This window comes from Vombatus ursinus, unplaced genomic scaffold, assembly GCF_900497805.2.
Source record: "Vombatus ursinus unplaced genomic scaffold, bare-nosed wombat genome assembly UNPS02015255.1, whole genome shotgun sequence".
NCBI lineage: Eukaryota > Metazoa > Chordata > Mammalia > Diprotodontia > Vombatidae > Vombatus > Vombatus ursinus.
The window spans coordinates 34,115,780-34,136,663 of NW_020955033.1; the positions used below are offsets into that span (position 1 = coordinate 34,115,780).

The 20,884-nt window shown below is 36.3% G+C and overlaps 1 protein-coding gene across 1 annotated transcript in view; it reads right to left on the bottom strand.

The window, feature by feature from the left end:
* The window catches only part of LOC114031685 (laminin subunit alpha-1-like), a 195,071-nt gene that overhangs the window by 104,780 nt on the left and 69,407 nt on the right, over positions 1-20,884 (bottom strand). Inside the window, exons 6-16 of the mRNA XM_027846837.1 lie at positions 20,398-20,487; positions 18,947-19,064; positions 18,372-18,550; positions 15,985-16,090; positions 15,199-15,359; positions 13,989-14,129; positions 12,306-12,479; positions 10,840-10,941; positions 8,403-8,614; positions 7,508-7,619; positions 1,724-1,834 (exon numbers count right to left, since the gene is read on the bottom strand). Of these exons, the coding sequence (XP_027702638.1) occupies positions 1,724-1,834; positions 7,508-7,619; positions 8,403-8,614; positions 10,840-10,941; positions 12,306-12,479; positions 13,989-14,129; positions 15,199-15,359; positions 15,985-16,090; positions 18,372-18,550; positions 18,947-19,064; positions 20,398-20,487 (1,506 nt within the window). The remainder of the gene's footprint in view (positions 1-1,723; positions 1,835-7,507; positions 7,620-8,402; positions 8,615-10,839; positions 10,942-12,305; positions 12,480-13,988; positions 14,130-15,198; positions 15,360-15,984; positions 16,091-18,371; positions 18,551-18,946; positions 19,065-20,397; positions 20,488-20,884) is intronic.

A 20,884-nucleotide genomic window follows, 5' to 3' on the forward strand; every position in this document is an offset into this window, starting at 1 on the left:
AGCTCTGACACTTACTAGCTATGTGATCATGAGCTTTTCAGAGCCTCAGACAACTCTCTAAGATTTCTCTACTAAGTCATAAACAGGTTATAAACTGCATTGATTAAAATAATTCACATATTTTGAATATATTTCCATAAAGAGTATATATATATATGTATATATATATGAATATATACACATTCTCTCTTCCTCTCTCTCTCCCACCCCAACACGTAATACATACGTGTATATATGTGTAAATATAAGATTTAGTAAAATCCCAATAGAATAAGATCATTGAGGTCAAGACTTGGTAAAAGTTTGACTATGAAAGGTGAGAAAGAGGTGGAATACATACAATGTTTTCCCCCAAAGGTGGGAGACTAGATGAATGTTAGTGCTACATACAGAAAAGGTGAGTTGGAAGAGCAGGTTTTAGAGAAATGATAACAAGCTCAGTTTCAGGCACATTCTGTTTGAGGTAGTAGGGGGACATTCAGGTAGAAATGCCCTTTGGGCAGTTGGAGGTGCAAGTCTGGACCTGCAGAGAGAGATTAGGACTGTAGACCCAGGTTTGAATAGAAGTGATAGTTGAAAGCCATGAGAATTAGTGAGATTGCAAAGGGCTGAGAGGATAGAGAGAAAAGAGGACAAAACCCTGGAAATAGTTTAAGAAAAGAATAAAAAACTAGCAGAGAAGAAAAAGAGCAGTTACAGAAATAGGAGGGCTAGGAAAGTGTGGGATCACTGAAGACAATGAAGAAAATACCCAGGATCAAATGGTAAAATGAAGTCAAGAAGGATAAGGCCTAAAATAAAATGTAGTTGGATTTGGTGACCACAATTGATGGGTGATCTTAGAAAGGACAGTTTCAACAGAGTGGTGGAGGTAGGAGCCAGAATACAAAGGCTCAAGGAAAAGATGGGCAATGTAAAAATGGAGAAAACAGTGCTTGGGAAGGGAAAATATTACTACCAAAGGGTTAAGCTTACAAACTCAAAAAAATGAATCATAGAAACCCTTTGTTGTATTTTTGGCAGCCATACGGATAAAAAAACTGAGTCCCACAGAGTCAAGGATCCCCACAGACATTTAAGGAGCTGAAGTGGGTAGTATGGGCATGGTGACAGAAAAAGTGTTAAGAGTACACCCAACTGAAGGAGTAGCAAATCTAGGGACAATAGGCACTTATTGTAATGAGATTCTCTGAAACTAATATAATTACTAAGATGAGTAAAATACTTTATAAAGAATTATTTTACTCCAAATACTTAACTTCATTAAAGTCATTATTTGATCCAACCTCTGTAACACACTTTGTTACAGACACCAGCAAATTATTTCTAAATGAATTCCATTTATTTGCTAGGGTAGCTGTAAAACTTCAAAGGAATGAGCGGCTTTAGGCAAGTCAATATTTACCAAACTTAACAGAAAATTTGTTTGAATGTAAAAATCCTAGAGCAACAAATATAAGGCAAAGATAGTAATAAAAACAATCTTCAACCAAGGAATAATGCTCTAAGGTCAGTGAACACATTTCACAAAGCTTGGGGAGAAAAAAGTCTTTCAATCCGGTCATTGTTATAATCAGAAAACTTCAATGGGTTTCACATGTTCCTTTCCAAATTACAAGTTCAGGAGTATCGGATCATAGCCAGTATAAGCCCTCCTATCACTTCTGCATCTTAACGGGGCTAGGGAGCCAGTCAAAATTTCAGTAATTGAAAGGAGACTTACCAAGCAAGCACCATGAATATCACATTCAGTGGCATGGCCATGGCACTCACAGGGTTGACAAATTCCTCCAAAGAGTATTCCACCTACGCGGTAATACCCTGGGAGACAGGACTACAAGAAAAACACAGGATAAATGTGAACATGAATGCAACTTAGAGAATTATGCAAATCATCTACTTTCTAAAAACAAAAACAATCTTTCTGTTTTCCCATAAATAGTGCGAACTTATTACTTTTAAAAAGGCTGAAGTATGTAGGCAAAATTTAATGAATACCATGTACACTTTAAGTACTCTAAATTGTGTTTCCAATATAATATTCTTTCTTTCTTTTTAGTTTTCAACATTAACTTTTATGAGATTCTGAGTTCTAGATTTTTCTTCCTCCTTCCCTTCACCTCTCCCCAAGACAGCATGTAATTTGATATATGCTATACATGTACAATCATAGTAAGCATATTTCCACATTAGTCATTCCAACACAATATTCTTTTTTTTTCACAATATTCTTAAATTAGACATCATATAACAATCTCTTAACCAGTATTTTAGACCTCCCATTTACCTTATCTTGTCTTAACACTGTAAAGAACTTCTGCCAATACAAGTTACTGTTACAAGTTATTTTTTACAAATGTAGTTGTCCTATTCTTAGATGAGCCATCCAGAAAGCCATAGGGATTGTACATTGGAATTTGAGGAACATTTTCCCCTTGCACTTCATTTTCTGGTAAGGAATCGGCCTGTAGTACAACCTGCATCCCTGTATGTTTCCAATGTGAAGAGGGTGTAATAGCAGCCTCCCAACAACCTTGCCTAAACACTAGAAAATTTTGGCAAGACTATTTTATAGATGTTATCCAAACCAGCTAGGTGGCACAATGAATAGAATGCTGGTCCTAGAATCAAGAGGACCTGAGTCCAAATCTAGCCTCACACATTTACTAGTTGTATCACTGTGGGCAAGTCACTTAAACCCTTTTGCCTCAGTTCCTCATCTATAAAATAAGCTGAAGAAAGAAATGGCAAGCCACTCCAGTATCCTTGCCGAGAAAACCCCAAATGGGGTCACAAAGAGTTGGATGTAACTGAAAATACTCAACAACAACAAAAAAATCCAAACCTTCTCTTATGACACCACTATCACTAAATTGGACCTATCACTTATCATGATAAATAGGTGAATAGTTTTATTAGCAATCAAATCATTTTGTCCTCTCTTTTGATGCAATTCATAGTATCATGGATTTGGAGTTGAATGGAACTTGAGGCTCCATTCAGTCCAAACCCCTCATTTTAACAGAGGAAAAGATTGAGACCTCATTAAGTTAAATGATTTGCCCAAGGTCATACATGTAGTAAGGATCAGAAGAATATTTCTTCCATATTCTCTGACTTTAGAACCGGTACTCTATATAACTACCAACTTAAATAAGGAGTAAATGAGGGGAAATTCCTTCATTCATCTAGCCATTCATTAAACCTTTGTTATATGTTTGTAAAAATAGTATTAATTACAACATGACTAATGTGAAAATATGTTTAACATGAACAAAATACATTTAATAGGTATAGCCTATATCAGATTGCACACCATCTTGGGGAGGAGGAAGGGGAAGGAGGAGGAGAAAATTTAGAACTCAAAAGTCTTATGGAAGTGAATGCTGAAAACTAAAAATAAATTAATTTTAAAAGAAAGAAAGAAAGAAAGAAAAACAGTATTCATCAAAAACAACCAAGGACCCATAAGCAGGATTAGGTGAGATATTTTGTTGTGGGAGTCCCTTACAACTATGTGAGAGAATGTATATTATATAGTGTTGAAAATCTTGGTAATAGCAGCAGTATAGACGGTAGGAGAGGTCAAGGCTAAGCAGGTATAAATAGAATAATTCTCAAGAGCATCTATTATCAACCAGTAGTAAGATGATCAGTCTAGAAGAAAAAGCAGTTTCCAGGGGTTGGTGTATCCCATCTGATTGCTATAATGCTGCACAAAGCAAGGGGGGGACCAGAAGAGAGAGGAAGATGGATGCTCTCCAGGTAATTGATTAGTATCAACAGGCAAGAGTGGTTGGGTAAAGTCCAGACTGGAAACCTTATCAAAGCCAGGAAAAAAACAATAAGCACAGTGAGTAGGCCTAGAGGCATACTCAAGACTGCAAGCAGAGATCAAAAAACTCAAGTAAACAAACTCAAAGAGGAGTGGGTCAAGCAGAGGAGATCCTGTCCCAGAGTAAAGGCTGCCAAGGGGCAATCTGCTTTACTTGTAGCCCAGAGTCTGATTTGATCTTTTCTGCTGCGGAAGAAGTCTGGCCACATCTGCCTATTCTGCCTAATGCAAGGCAGCTGTTGGCCCCCCTGTGATATGGGCAGAGCGCCACTAAGTCCAGCAGTTTAACTCAAGACCTATGAAGCAGAAAAACAAAAGGAGTGGGATACCAGATTAATCCTCAGGACTAGCTTATGGGTTATCTGGTACATATGCCTTCCTGACAACATGTCATTGCCAATTATAAATAACTGGTTTCTCTCCCAGAGAAGAAAGTAAAAGGGCTTCAGGAGCAGTTTTCTCCTCTTCTTCCAGATAACTAGAGTGGATAATTATTCCTTGACAGTATAGAAAGAATAATTTGGCAAAGGATCCAGGAAAACAAAAACGCACAAAAATGTTCTAAAGAAACGATGGAAGCCAGTATCAAGAGATCAATGAATGAAAGAATATGAGGCAGAGAAACCAATCTAAGGAAAAGAAACTCCACATCATTAGTGCTATTGAACAGAGATGGAGATCTGCCCACAAAAAAAAAGTAAAAAAGGATTCTGAATTTTAGGAAGAAATAACAGAAATCCATACTCAGTATCATAGAATCTCCGAGACAGAAGAGATCTTAGAGAATATTTAGTTCAGTCTTGAACTGGGGGGGAAAACCCTCCTACCTTAGACCCAATAAATTGGTCATTGTGCCTTTAATTGAGAAGGTCATCTATGTGAGAGGCGTCAAACTCTAGCCACTGCTCTCAAATAAAAACAATACAATACAACATAGATAATGTTAATTTGTGGTCTTCTACATCAACACGAAGACCACAGGGATCCACTCTTTGAGTTTGACACCACTAATCTATGTTAGCCCTCCCATCTTACGGATTCCCCAGAAAGAGGAAAATTACTTACTCAATATCAAACAGGCAATAATTGATAAAGTAATGGAATGATAGGTACTAGGCAGTGAGAGGAATCATATCACTGCCCCTGAGGATAGAAGATATGTAGTGGTGTCTAAAGAAAAAAGAACCTAGAAAAAAACAAAAACTGGGTGGCATGAAGGAAAAAAAAACGTGTAAGAAGTAATCAGAAGTTCTCAGGGAAGAGAGTTAGGAATTATGCTTATGGTCTAGCTATTTATATTTTACTATATGGATTACAATTAACAAAGTGAAACAAAATGAAATTTTAACAGGTATAGGTATCACAGAGACTTGTTGAAATGGGACTTGAGAAAACGATGTCAATAGTATAGTATATCATGTTCAAAAGAAATATCTCTAATAGAAGGGGAGGAGTAGTACACTATTTTTTAAAATATACACCGACACAGAAATCTAAGACTATGAGGGCAGAAGAAAATATATTTGAATGTAGAAAACAAGAGAAGCAGGAGTGCCATTAGGAAAACAATCTACAGACCAGTCAGACAGAAAAAAGGTAAGAATGATGCTCTCCTAAAATATATTACAAAATTCAAATAGAGTGCAAAACTAATGGACTTCCACTACCTAAATATCTCTTGGAAGTCTCAATTTGCTATAAGCTGCAAATGTTATCTTCTTAACTTCCTTTACTGACAGCTACATCCCAAAAGCAATGGAAAATAATGAACGGCACTGGTACAGATTGTTTTTACCAAAAAATAACAGGTTGGTGAAGCAGAAATGAGGACAACATTGGGAGAAAGTGGCCATGCCATCTTTCATGTTGCAAGAGTGAAAGAAAGCAATAATAAAGCATTGATATACTCAGAAATACAACCTAGTCCTAGACCTTAGGAAAGGAGGTTTTAAAAAAAAGACATTAGAAGCAAAGAGAAGATCACATGGAGAGAAATTCTAAAAGCTAATATAGTTCAAGAGGTAAGATAGCTTTGAAAATGTCATTCTGACAGTACTACTGCAAAACATTAAAGTGAAGGAGAAAAGGTTTCTAACAAGATTATATTTTTAAATTCAAGGTAGAAAAAGATAAAAAGTAGGACTCATAAACAGGAGTGAATGGAGCTTAAAATATAAAAGGATAGTGTCAGGAAGACTAAAAGCCCAGTATAAATTAAGGATTATGAAAAATACTAAAGGCAACAAAGTTTTCTTAGCTTGGCTAAAAGCAAGAAATTGGATGACGGAAGTATAATGTTATCAGATCCTGGAGAGACTGCAGAACTATCCAACTCCCATTTAGCTTCTGTCTTCTACACAAAAGAAAAGATGCTTTTAAAAAACCATTAGCAAGGTAATGGTTTTATTCCACACAATTATCTGCATTGGTCAAGACCATACCTAGAATAGTGGGTTCAGTTTTCTGGGATTACATTTTACTAGATCATTAACAAGCTGGAGTTTATCCAGACATGAATGATAATGTTAGTGAGAGATCTTGAGTCATATGAGAAACAATTATCTTTCATGATCTGTTTCTTCATCAATAAAATTGGGGTATTGGACTTGGACTAGATGATCTCTAATCTACCTTAGAAGTCTATAATTGTATAGTAAGAAGGTTCTAGGTTGAAGAAACTGAATGTATTTAGCTTGGGGAAGAGAATTAAGACAGGATATAATATCTACTTTCGAACAGTGGAAGGGCTCTCACATGGGAAATATGAGGACGTTATTCCAGAAGGCAAAACTAGAACAAGGATGAAAGTTAGAGGGAGGTAAATTTTGATCAATGTAGAGAAGGCAATTATAGATGCATAGCACTCAAACATGCTACCTTGCAAAAGAGTCTATTAGAGCAAAAGAGGTATTAACTGAAGAGCTCACTAGAAATTTTTGAGTAGGAGCTCAAAAGTTATCTGCCAGTGATATTATAAAAAAGGATTCTTGAATTAAAAAGGAGGTTGAATTCGATGACTTGTAAAGTGCCACCAAAAGTTGAAATTCCATAACTCTAGTTCTGTAATGTTATGTTTTATAAATCCCTTGTCTCTTATCTCTATATTTCCAATATTTGGCTAGTGTAACAGTTCATCAGGAGGTGGTCTGCTATTCCATGAACTGTCTTAATTGACCAGGACAGTCAATCCTCTTCAATAAAACAGAATCTTGTAGTGTTGATTCAAATAACCACATCCCCATTGGCAAAGGGAATATTAAATCAGAGAACTGTAACTCATACCTCTGTATTCCACTTACAACCCAGAAATCATCTCTCTCTCTCTCTTTTGTCTCTCTTTTTGGTAAGAAATAAGAAGATTAAAGACCAGAATGAATCATAGATTGGTAGGAAAAATGCTAACAATAATGAAAACAATTTCCTTATTATGTTCAATGCAATAAGGTAAAGACAGAAGAGATAAGAACAGCACTTAAGAAAAGTGCTGCATCCATCTAACTTTCAACCAAGTTAAAAATAATGCCAATCGACTGATGTTGGGAGTGGGGTGACAAAGCTAAACCTTTGATCAATATACCATATACATGGAATATATAGCTTATTTATATTCAACTTTTATAGCTGAGGGAATGAATGAAGGTGAAAAAGAAGGAAGTGAAGACCATTACCTACCTCACAGGAGATTCCATTATACCCTTGAGGACATTCACAATATTCTGCATCAGTAGCCAGCACCAGATCTATGACATTTGGGTTTGCTATGTCCAAAGTCACAGCATCTAATCTGTAAGCAAACAGGAAGACATGAACAGATGCTGATTTTTTAAACTTTATTGGGACTACTATTTTAGAGAAATAGCCTAATTTCAATTTAAATGTGATGTCAGTATTACCTCATAAGTGAATGAAAGTTTTCTGACCATAAGCACCAACTCCCCAGAAATCATCACCATCCCCTCCAAATAAATTCTTCTTATGGAACTTGTAAGAAGATAGTGAAGACACCACAAAGCACTGAAGAAAAATCACCTGCTGTATCACCTCTCTCTACACTACCTCCACAAAAAAAGCAATCATTAAATACTGGTTTCTTTTAAATGGCTAAGCTATACTCAAATTCTCTTTTAGATTTGGCTAGGCTTTATAGGAAATTGTGCTCTCTCAAAGTTCCAGTTGGGTGGCTAAGAGAAAATATAGCAAAGGCAAAACTACAATATTAGTGACACAGTATGAATTTTGGCATAGGAAATTGCTAATTTTCTTATTTACTGAACAGTTATCTTCAAGGTCTTCTATATTATATCAAATCTATTTATATCTTAAATATTTTCTAATGATTATTCTTTAATCCCCTCCTTGGGAATAATTTCCATTTCTGATAGAAATTGTCTACACTGGTATTGTTCTGAAATACTAGGGCAGTCCTGATACCATTGTGCCTATGTCAGAATTGTGGAGAAAAATTTTTCATGAACTTTAAGATAAATGACCATTAGTGAAGACATTTTTATTAATTCATAAGCAAAGCACACAAACTGGAAAGCTTTACTTCTTTCTCAATACGTACCTATAAAGTGCCTTTTTTGCAGTATTATAATTGGCCCTAATCAAAAGATGAGTCACATTAGCTAAGACAGTCATCAGCTGGTCCCGGTCTATTTCTCTTTTGGTATTATAATCTCTAAAGTTTTCAGGCACAAGCTTCACTACGTTAAAGTACTCTTCATAAGGTTGTAATGACAAGCCCTCAGCCCTTGTACTTAAAGTGAGTCCATTTCCCTGCAACACACAAATAAGAAAAAGAATGTATTTGGTGTTTAAAAATAGGATCAAACTTTATACTAAAAAATAAAGTTAAATTTAGGTTCAATCTGAAGTGAGGATGCCTGTGACCCTTGGCCCAAAAACTTTTAGAAAATAGTAATCCTTGTCTGTCTTTATTAGGCACTTGTTACATGCCAGGAACTATGCTGAACTTTGTAGGGGGGAGTACAGAGTCAGACATGCTTTAGACAGACCACGTAACATGGTCCCCGCTCTCAAGGATTGTACTGAGGATGATAAAAAAAAAAAAACACAAACCCATAACAACCTTTAAAATCTGACAGGAAAAACATGGCCTGTATGCAAGTAAGTACAATAAAATGTAGAATGTGATAGGGGCAAAAGGGAGATAGGTCCTATCCTAAATCAGTAGTGGTAATTAGAGAGGAAGAGATGGACATGAGAGAGATTGTGGAGGTAAAATCAATAGGAATTAGCTAGTGATTGGATGTGAGGAGTAAGGAACAGGACAGGATACAAATTGATTCTAAAGTTCAGAGTCCAAGGGACGTGATACATCCATTAATTAAGCACCTACTATTAGGGAAGCACAGTGCTAAGGGGTAGGGTAAATAAAAGAAAAAATAAATGTAGCATCTAAACTTGGGAGCTTTCAGTCTAATAAGAGAGATTTTAGACATAGAGATTGATATCTAGAGAAACTTGATAGATCTCTCTCTCTCTCTTTCTATCTAAAATCTTTTACTAGACTGAAAGCTCCCAAGGTCAGGTCCTTTGTTTATTTTTCCTCATGTTTATGCATAAATACATGCATAATACATGTATACATATATACACACAAGCACATGTATACACATACATATCTTACTAGACTGTTTAACTTACTAGATTGACTATATATTCAATCTGTGTGTGTGTATATATATCTATCTATCTTACTAGCTAATACATATATATATATTTGATCTATACAAATATATGTCTTACTAGATTGAATACGCATATATTCTATGTGTTTATATGTATACATGTTATGTAGACATAACATAATACTCTGTTGTTGTTATTTGGTTGTGTCCAACTCTGACACAGAGGTTTGGGATTTTCTTCACAAAGAAACTAGAGTGGCTTGCCATTTCCTTCTCCAGTTCATTTTAAAGATGAGGAACTGAGGCAGAGTTGAGTAACTTACTTAGGGTCACACAGCTAGTAGGTGTCGGAGGCCAGATTTGAACTCAAAAAATGAGTCTTCCTGACTCCAGGCCTGGCACTCTATCCACTGTGCCACCAAGCAGCCAGATAAAAGGTAGCACCACAATTTTCAGGAAGATGAGATCACAGTGGACTTGGGAAAAGTAAGGAGGGTTTTGGGAATAGGTTCATGGTGAAGGTGACATTTCAACTGGGTCTTAAAGAGTGAATATGATAAAATAATAGCAGCTAGCATTTATATGGTGTTTTAAGGTTTACAAACCACTATGCATACATTATTTCATTTGATACAACAATCTTTTGAGGTAAGTGTTTGCTATTATTATTCCCATTTTACAGATGAGGAAAACGAGACTGAGAGAGTTTAAGTGACTTGCCTTGGTTCACTCAGCTGGTAATTATTAGAAGTGGGATTTAAAACCAGATCTTCCTAACTCCAAGTGTAGCTATTATACCATGCTTGCTTCATGATAGCAACAGGTAGGGATGGGCAGAAAAGGGATTCTAGTCATAAGCATGAGTAAGGCTGCAGGAGGGAAGTACTGTTTGTTTTTTATGGAACTGTGAGTAGTCAGTCTACTTTGACTGGAGCAGATTACATGAAGGGAAGTGGTGTGAGGAATGTAAAAAGGAATAATTAATGGCTGCCGAAGAGATATAAATATTTCCTTTAAGTAGAGATAGCATACACAAGAAAAAGAGAAAAACAAGGACTCACAATCACCAAAAGACTGATAGGATCCCTCCCCTTTTCTAGTAACAAGGAAGTCCCCCATATCCCTCTTTGATCAGGACTTAATTCTGAGGAATAGATTCCCTGGTCTAAATTCATGAAACAAAGAAAATATCCCCAGAGTGACCTCATGACCCACAAGAGTCCAATAGAGGGAAAGCCCTCCATAGTGACTACTTGCCTCTCCCTACCTTGTAGAGTGCAATTGGGCCATTTTTGACCTGAAAAACATCTCCCCACAAAATTCCCAAAAAGGAAATCTAAAAAAGGTTACCTTAATAATAACATCTGTGTGAGACATTAAGTCACTGTCCACAGTCTCCATTGGAATATCATAAGACACAGTATACTTCAAGTTTCCACCAAAGGCAGTCAACTGAAACAGTAATATTCAAAATATAGCAAATAATCTATTCATTCATTCATTTATTTTTTTTAAGTTTGGTAATAGTGATAGTAATCCTTGCCACAATGATACTTTGAAATCCCAAGCTGAAAACTAATCAGAAAGCCTATAATATTTGAATTACAATTCTATATGTTAGGAACCACAATGAACACAATAATAATGACTCATGTTTCCATAATGCTATGAGGTGTCCAGAATATGTTTCAAGTATAATCTCATTCTACTTTCACAACTCTGTGAGAGGTAAATAATATGTGTATGATTATACTTATTTTACTGATGGGGAAACTGAGGCTCCTCAGAGGAATTAAGTGACTTACCCTGGTCACATGGCTAGAGAAGCAGCCGTAGCAAAATAGATAGAGAGCTGGCCTCAAAGCCAGGAAGACATGGGTTCAACTCTTACCTCTGCTACATGCTGGCTAGGCAAGTCACTGAACCTATCGGTGCTCCAGGTAACGTTTGATACCATCAGTTGTAGAGAAGTTGCTTGCCTGAATTGGTAGCAAGGGCTTGCTCATCTGGGAATTCCTTATGCCGATGGAATCACAGATACAGTCCCTATCCTATCACATGACTAGATGTGTTAGAGACAAGATTTGAACTCACATTTCTTCAGACCCCAAGACCAGGACCTTTTCTGTGTATCATACTAACTGTCATATAAGTTTACATCAAATTATCAGATATAGTAGCACTGATAGATTTTTACCTGTGCTACACTGTTTAAATATGTAAACTCAGAAATACCAAATTAAATTTACATCTCCCAGAGTCAATTCCACAGATACTTCAACTAACATTAATAAACCCTTAACTCAAGCCCTATAAAAAATTCAACATTTTGACCCTATTTCTCAATTCTTACTAAAAATTGTGTGTAAAGTAATAAAGGCAATCTTGAAGATTCCTTTTACCTTTCAAACCCTCTACAAGGTGCTCCCCCCCTCCCAAAAAAAAGAACTAAACCATATTGCCTCTGGGTAACCAAATAGTATAATAACAAAGAAAGGAAAATTACACATAAAGTCTATATTTTAGTAACACAATGAAAAACAGAGAGTAGAATAAATAGATTCTATACAGCAAATCTAAGGTGAAACCATGAGAGATATTTTCAGTGAACAAAATAAAAATATTCCATCTTCTTTCTTCATGTACTGGCATACCTTTGGTCAGGTACTAGTCATTACGGTATTAGATATCATGCATATGAATGGGAAGAAACAAAGTATTGTTTACAGTTGTGGCTAGTATTTAATGCCAAACATGCAAAATTATACCTGCAAAAAGAAGAGGTTCTTTTAGCTTCTTTCCATCTACAAACTTACTTTATTTCCAAGATATGCTATAGGAGCTGACCAGTAATACTTGGATTTTAGCATTTGCATGGCCACAGTGTTGTTGATAGTTATTTGATGAGGTCCATCCACCTGATTTTGCTGAGACTGGATATTACTTGAACTGGACAAGTCAGTGACCTGCCACCCAGACATATCAGTCACCTTAAAACAAAAAGATCATAGATTGTTAGAATTGGAAATGACCTTAGATGTTTTCTTAGTTCATAGATTGAAAGTTAGAAGTGATCTTAGACAACATCTGGTCCAAGAGTGGGTAACCTTTGACTGTCAAAGGGCTGCACTTGAGGACCGAGAGGGCCACATTTGGCCTTGAGGTCACGGGTTCCCCACTCTGATAGTACATCTTCCTCATATCAGAGATGAGAAGAGTGAGACCCAAGGAGGTTTAGTAACTTGCCCAAGTTTCTAAACTACTAAGTGACAGAATTAGCATTAGAACCCAGATGTTGCCTTTCCCAACTCAATACCCTTCACCTCTTAGGGAGTTGGCAAATCTAGTAGGCCCAAATTATCTCTAAGTAAAGCAAAAGCCAATTGCATATAAAAACAAACCATAAAACAAAAACCTGTACATAGTAATGTGTTTTAGAGTTAAAAGGAGATCAGGAAAAATTAAGGGAATACAATTAGAAACTTGAATAAAATGCTTTTTTTTCTTTCTAGTCCACCTTCTCAATAATAAACACAACAAAAAGCCAGCATTCTCAACACGTGCGTTACTGACTTAGATAAATCTTTGTCTTTTTTTTTTTTTTTTTTTTTTTTTTTGCTTTTTGATGAGGCAATGGGGTTAAGTGACTTGCCCAGGGTCACACAGCTAGTAAGTGTTACGTGTCTGAGGCCGGATTTGAACTCAGGTCCTCCTGACTCCAGAGCCTGTAATCCACTGCACCACCTAGCTGCCCCTTCAATAAATCTTTTAACCAAAAACCATTCCAAGTGTGTGATCATAGGAACTTTTCTTAAGAGTAGTGATGTCCTACATGCTCCAGGCAGGAACAACTTGGTGATGAAGCTCTCTGAGTTAGCTAGGCTGGATCTATTTCATCTACCATACTCATGAGGGAGGAAAAAGAAAACCCTATCATGATCCCCCTCTTCCCTTGTGCTCCTCAACTCCCATCTCTATTTCCCATCACCTCTCTACAATAGTGCTCAAAAGAAAAATGTGGGAAGAGAACGAGAAAAAGAAAGAGAAAGGAAATCTTCACACATGCTCTCTGGTCTTCACATAACCCAGTCAGCCTTAGACCTCTCCCCTTTTAGAGTCCTACTGCAGAAGGAGAATGGGAATAGAAGTAAATATGGAGGATCAAGCCTGCTCTTACTCTTCACTAGATGAGAAGCCCATACTTCTATCCTCATCTTTCCCAAAGCCTCCATTTCACTCCTCGCCCCCAATTCTGTGCAACACATCCCCTTGAAGCTGCTACCGTTGTCTTTTATATACCATAACCAACCCTGCCCAAGTCCACAGGAACTAACAATGGTGATGAGAATTCTCCAGGCAGGAGGGGAGTAGCATTCTTCAGCATCAATCCCCTAGAATCATGGTTGATAACTGCACTGATGAGAGTTCTTAACTATTTCAAAGCTTACCTCCTATTCTATTTAATGTGGTAACCATTGGGTCATGGTCATAGATCATACCTGAGTGACAGGCCAGGAAAGGCTGTCACAGACGTCAGAAACGCCAAAGCAGAAACACTCCGTACAACCCTCAGGGTTCCTTTCCTTCAGATTATAAAATCCTGGTTTACAACGACCACATTCTTCCCCTTCGACATTTTTCTGCAAGTCAGCATAAAAGAGTCTTCTTTAGCAAAAACAGGTACAGACGGGCAGATAAGTTGGTGCTTTAGTAGAGGCCCTCCATAGCTTAGTAAATGATCTTTTAAGACTTGTGATGAAAAAAAATTAAGAAAAAAAAAGACTTGTGATGTCCTACATGCTCTAGGTAGGAGCAACTTGGTGATGAACCTCTCTGAGTTAGCTAGGCTGGATCCATGGGCAATATGCATCCAGTCCATCCTCAGGGTCATACCCTAGGCCTTTCCTATTTAGTAGTACCTGTCAGAATTTGTGTTTCATTGGCATAGCCATTATTAACCCAGGGACTCTTGACAGCCCTTTCATGTCTTTCTTTGTATCTCTAGTACTAAGTACCTGGAACATAATAATTACTTAATAAATGCTAGTTGACTATATATCTTAAATACATATAATCATTTGCATGTTGTCTCCTCCACTAGAATGTGAACTCCTTGAAGGCAGGAACCATGTTTTGTCTTTCTTTGTATCTCCAATGCTTAGCAGGGGCCATTTCCAGTTGTCCTGATCTAGATTTTGCCACTGAACCCAGATGGCTCTGGAGGAGAAAGTGAGGCTAGTGACTTTGCACAGCTCTCCCTCACTTAAAAGCAGTTGAGTTGCAAGCCATGGCATCACCTTCCTGATGTCATGGTCCTCTTCAAGAACGAAGGAGAAACTACAGTGCTTAGCACAGTGCCTGGCACACAGTGGTGTCTACTTAGTACACGTGGAGTGAGGCTTAAAAAGTACCAGGTCACATGGCCACAGAGATGCTGAAACACTAGAGCTTCCACAGGTAAGTTGACTAATTTCTCATCAGACCATAGTGAGGTCCATTGATTCATAATCTAGAACTTACTAAAACAATTTTGGCTAGGACATTTATGTGCCAATTATGTATAACGTAATGTCACACTTCCATACAGAAGACTGCTGCTCTATCTTCAGTAATTCATTTAATTACTTACACCAGAAAAAAAATTCTCTTTTTCCCAAGGAACCCAAATGAAAAATCTGTGCTCATTTCTTACCTCAGTTCCGCTCTTACCTTACAAAGACAAGGCTCACTGCATGGGTCATCATTTACACTGCCCGCCAGACTGCAATTGCAGCGAAAGCAATTTGGGAAGCCCTTGTAGCCAAACTGGCAGCGATCGCACTTTTCTCCTGTGTAGCCCTCTTTACATTGGCACTGACCTGGCCAGTTCCCTTAAAAGATAGAAATGGCGATGTTCAATAGCAGCATCAAGCGGTTAAAAAAAACAAAACAGAATAAAATGGTAAGACACAGGTAGAAAACCACCTCCAATGCAGCAAATGGTTTGATTGATAGGATTCTCTATGGCCACACCTTTCCACGTGAGTTAGCACAGAAACCTGATTTTTATTCCAGATGTCCATGAGAAGACAGAGAAATTAATTGTCACAGGAGATTGTTGACTGTCCCTTCATCCACATAGTGCCTCATTATGCACACTTACATTAGTAACTTGGCCTGCATGTAGCGGTTCAGTTTCCCCTCGCTTGAAGAATGGGAATGATGAATATTTGTCATTTTAATAGGACTGCTTGGGGACTTTGTTAAGATAATGTTTTCCAAGCATTTTGAGCTTCTTGGATAATATTAAATGAACATGTTATTAATCTTATGTTCCTATATGGTTTTATGGCATTTTCCTTCCTTTTAAAAATGCTTTCTGTACATCAACATAGATATGTTACAAAACTGTCACATTGATAACCCACATAGTATACAAACATTTGTGGAAAAAAAAGGTCTCAATAAGCAAAAGAAAAAAAAAAGCATGAACACATGCCCAACCCGAACACTTACCATTCAACCAGTCAGACTGGCGATCGTCCTTAACACACACTGAACTGAGTGAACCAAGAGGATCACAATTACATGGAAGGCATGGGCTGTTCTCATAAGGAGAAACCTGAAACAAGGACAAATGTTAGCTTCTATACTCCCAGATGAGCCACTGAAATGAATAACAGTAGAATTGATAATAAACATAATGAAAGCCATACTCAATCCTGATTTTAGCATTTACTGAATGACCATAAAAAGATCCAGAGCCTCATTTTTCTGATTCACAAGTTGGCAGTAATTATAAGCTAGTAAATGTGTGAGGCAGAATTTAAGTTTAGATCTTCTTGACTCTGGGTTTAACAGTCTTCATTGTACCACCTAACTGCCTCATAGTAATCATATGATAATATGATTAGGACAACAATAATTACATCATGATACTATGATTATTAGAATAATCATAATATTTTATGACAATAGTATGATAGCACATATTCATGTTGTCTCATGATCCACTGAATTCCACACTTTTAATGTCTCACTGTAGCTAGAGGTGAGTGACCTTGGGTTTTGGAAGGCCAAGTTAGTGGGATGCAATCTCTGACCAATCCTACATCAACTGAAGAAGCTTGGCCATAGGCCCAGTGACAGACTGTCTGTCACATGAGGATTGGACTAATTAAGTTCAAAAGGCGCATTGTCAGGGTTACCACAAGGTGATTCATTTTTCAGGGATAGTATCTCCTAAAGACTGCCTATTAAACCACGAAGGATTAAAGATCTGCACCAGTGGTACAGAATACTAAAAACCCCCCAAGAGTTAGTTTGTCCAAGTGTTCCTATCTTCTTTTTTCAAATGAGGAAACTGAGCCTTAAAAAGTACCAGGTTACTGGAAAGACTTGTATGGACTGATGCTGAGTGAAATGAGCAGAATGAGGAGAACATTGTACACAGTAACAGCTACATTGTGCAATGACCAACTTTAACAGACTTGGCTCTTCTCAGCAATGCAAGGATCTAAGACATCTCCATTTTCCATGTGGAAAATGCTATCCACATCCAAAGAAAGAGCTATGGAGTCTGAATGCGGATCGAAGCATGCTATTTGTTCTTTTTTTTTTTTTAACTTTTGTTTTGTTTTGTTTCTTCTTCCTTGTGGTTCCTCTTATTGGTTCTAATTTTTCTTTACAACATGACTAATGTAAAAATATATTTAATAGGAATGTATATGTAGAACCTATATCAGATTGCATGCCATCTTGGGAAGGGAGGATGGGAGGGAGGGGGAGAAAATTTAAAACTCAAAAGCTTATGGAAGTGAATATTGAAAACTAAAAATAATTAATAATTAAAAAATAAAAAAAATTTTTAAAGAACCAGGTTACTTGTCTGACTGAACAGTTAAGAGTTAGAGATAGAACCCAAACCCTGATCTTATGAGACCAAATCCTTTTCTCTTCCAGAGCAAAAGTTACAGTAACAATAATTTTTAAAAAAAATCTTTTGTTTTCTGTTCATTACAAGGAGGCAATTACTGAAGACAGAGTATATTCAATAGCAAGGGAGATGTATAAGCTCCTTTTTGAGAGTGACAGCAATGAAGTTCACTAGCAACACACGACCCCTTTACATTGCTACTGGTCTTCTCTTTCTTCAGCCCCAGTGAGCTCCATTCTGTTCCTAATCACATATCTGAAGCTAAAAGAAACTTAGGTAGCCATCTAACCAATGCCTTCATTGCACAAATGAGTCTAGGAAGGTTAATTGATTTGCCCAAAGTCACACAAGTAATAAACTTAATCAGGATTTGAACCAAGGTACATTATCTCCATTATAGTATTCTTTCAGTAATATTGCCTGCTTCTCTGTGGCATTCATTATGAATATGGAGCTATAGGAAGCATGGTAAGGAAACTTAGGTTTCTTAACTTAAAAGCTTGGTGCTACTTGATATTACCAGTTGAATCTGTTCATTCATACTTATTATTAAAAAAGAGTTAGCCAGAATAATTCGGGTGTTCTCCATATGTTGTTGTTCAGTCATTTTAGTTATGTTTGACTCTTTATGACCCCATTTGGGGTTTTCTTGGCAAAGATACTGGAGTGGTTTGCCATTTCCTTCTCTAGCTCATTTTACAGATGAGGAAATTGAGGCAAACAGGATTAAGTGATTTGCCCAGGGTCACAGTTCACATATATGAATTCTTCTTTCAGATTCTGAACGTCTAGATCTATTTCAGTCCTCAATGAAAAATTTGAAACACAGCTAAAGTAAAAAAATAGATTTGCAATTTCACATGTAATCATCTTCCTCCCCCCATTCTACTATGTTATGTAAATGCTTGTTGTGTTTCTTAAGTTCAGAATACAATTTAAAAAATAAAGTGAAATATCACAGTCTTACTTTATGTGGTCTATAGTATCCATCGATGCAAGTTTCACAGTTGATTCCTGCTGTATTTTGTAGACAATTAACACAGACTCCTCCACCTTTGAAATGTCCAGCAATATTCATACTTTTCTTCTGATCGGCAACACTCTGATCATAGTAACAGTCTTTGGTTTTATTATGACAGTTGCACTCTAGAGAGAGGATGTCCCAATTAAAAAAAAAACAACTTGTTCTGTCTTGCATTTAAAATGCCTCCCCTCCCCCTCCTCAATTAACTGTAATTACTTATAGTTATCTAATTTCTAGACTGAAAAATATCTTAACATCTGGAGTCTCTCAGTTGACCAAAGTTTAAAAATATAATTTGATTATCAAATTGTGTCATATTTAAGTTTCAAGGTTATAAATGTATCACTTGAGCCTCTGGCTATAAATTTGGTAATTCTAAAGGCAACTTTAAGTTCTAGGAACTATTTGTATTATAAGATAGATAGAAGTTCTAAAACCACTAGGTAGAAACCAAGTAATCAAAAACTTAAAACAGATTTACAAATGAGGTAAGCACCTTCAATTTTCTATTTACTAACCTTCACATGTATTACCAGAAGAAATGGTTCCAGGTCGCCAAGGTTGCTGATGAAAACCAGGGCAGCATTCATTACAACTCTCTCCACACGTATTATGTTCACACTGACATTGTAGTTTCTAAATAAGTGCAAAATCAATTTTTAATATAAAAATAAAGAATTGCATGTTATTCTTTTCTCAGAGAAGAATGAGATCAATAATAATAATAATAATAACTATAATTTGTATAGTATTTTGAGTTTTGTGAAGTGCTGAAAATTGTTTTCCAGAAATGTGGAACAAATTCACAACCATTCTAATTTGTACTTATGATATTAAAATCACTGCTATATAAAATCATTTGACCTAGTGACCCCACTAGAGAAAACAGCAAAGACAGAGAGAAAATTCATGTATACCAAAATATTAATACATATTATATATTAATCTACAATAGTAATATAATTATAATACACTAATGTATCAATATTTATATATTGATTGTTATATATTATATGATTATTATACATTATATATTAATAGTGGCAAAAAATAAGGGAAGAAGTGGATGCCCATTGATTGATGAATGGCTAGATGAAGAGTGGTCTCATTTAGCATTATAAATTAGTATAATTAGCATTAGCATAATAAAGTACTGTGCCATAGGAAATGAGGAACAAGGAATCCAGAGAAATGAATTAAGAATTGCATGAACCAATATAGAGCAAAGAAAGTAGAACCAGGAAAATAACACACACCATGACTACAGGATTGTAAATGCGAACACCACCACCAGCATGGCATAGTGGATAGAACGAGGGTTGAAAAAAAAAAGGATTTGAATCCGTCCTCAGACACTTACTATCTATATGACCCTGGGGCAAATTACTGAATCTCTCAGACTCTGTTTCTTCATTTGTGAAATGAGGATAATAATAGCATCTTATCAACAGAGTTGATGTAAAAATCATATGAGACAATACAAATAAAGTACTTTACAAGCCTTACAGAGTACATATATATTAATTCTCTGAATATAGATATAGATGATAGAGATATAATAACTAATCATTTTCACAATAATCAGTTTTGAGTCCAGGAAAACAGATGATGAAATATACTTTCCTCCTCTCAAAAGAGAAGTTGAGGCTATGGGCATAAAATGTTTTATATGCCACGGATAAGGTCACAAGTTTGGCCAGTTTTCCTAACTGCTTTTCTATGTTATGAGGAAGTGTTCATCCTGGACAGGGAGGGGAATGGCATGTCAGGAAATGGCTGGCTAAAACATCAAAAGAGCAATAAAACTTAAAAAAATAAATTAATAGAGACAACTAAATGCACCTCTCGTTCTTAAGTTAAATGGGGTCACCTTTTTATATTAAAAGGAATGGTTCTTTATAGATAAAAAAAATGAGTATTTCTCTGTTGTTTCATTCAAATGTTAGCTATTCCATCTATTCCATCTTACCTTTGTAGTTTCATCCCATGGGCAGCTACTAGCATGACCATAGCATATACACATTCCTCCAATTGAAATATCTTTTATGGAATAGTAATACTAAGGAAAAATAAAGTTAGAAAACATATCACCATTACATCTTTTTCATACAAAAATGAAGAAAATCTTAAAGCTTCTTTCATTAAAATCATAAGATGCTTGACAATTCTTATTTGTACAAATTAAAAGATAGTTTTTGAATAATGATATTTATTATTTTATAAATTGTGCCTCTCCCAAAACTGCTATTGATCCTGATTTAAATTAAGTAAAAGTCACCAATCTACATCGTTCATCAGAAAATAAAACAGTGTAACCAAAATTACCCAGTTTGGTGGGATTCTTATTCTATGAATAATTGTGTACAGTGCACCTTCATCTAATTCACCATATAGTAGATCCCATTTGTGCCCGATTAATACAGTTAGTGCACGATACTGATAAGACTAAGATAATG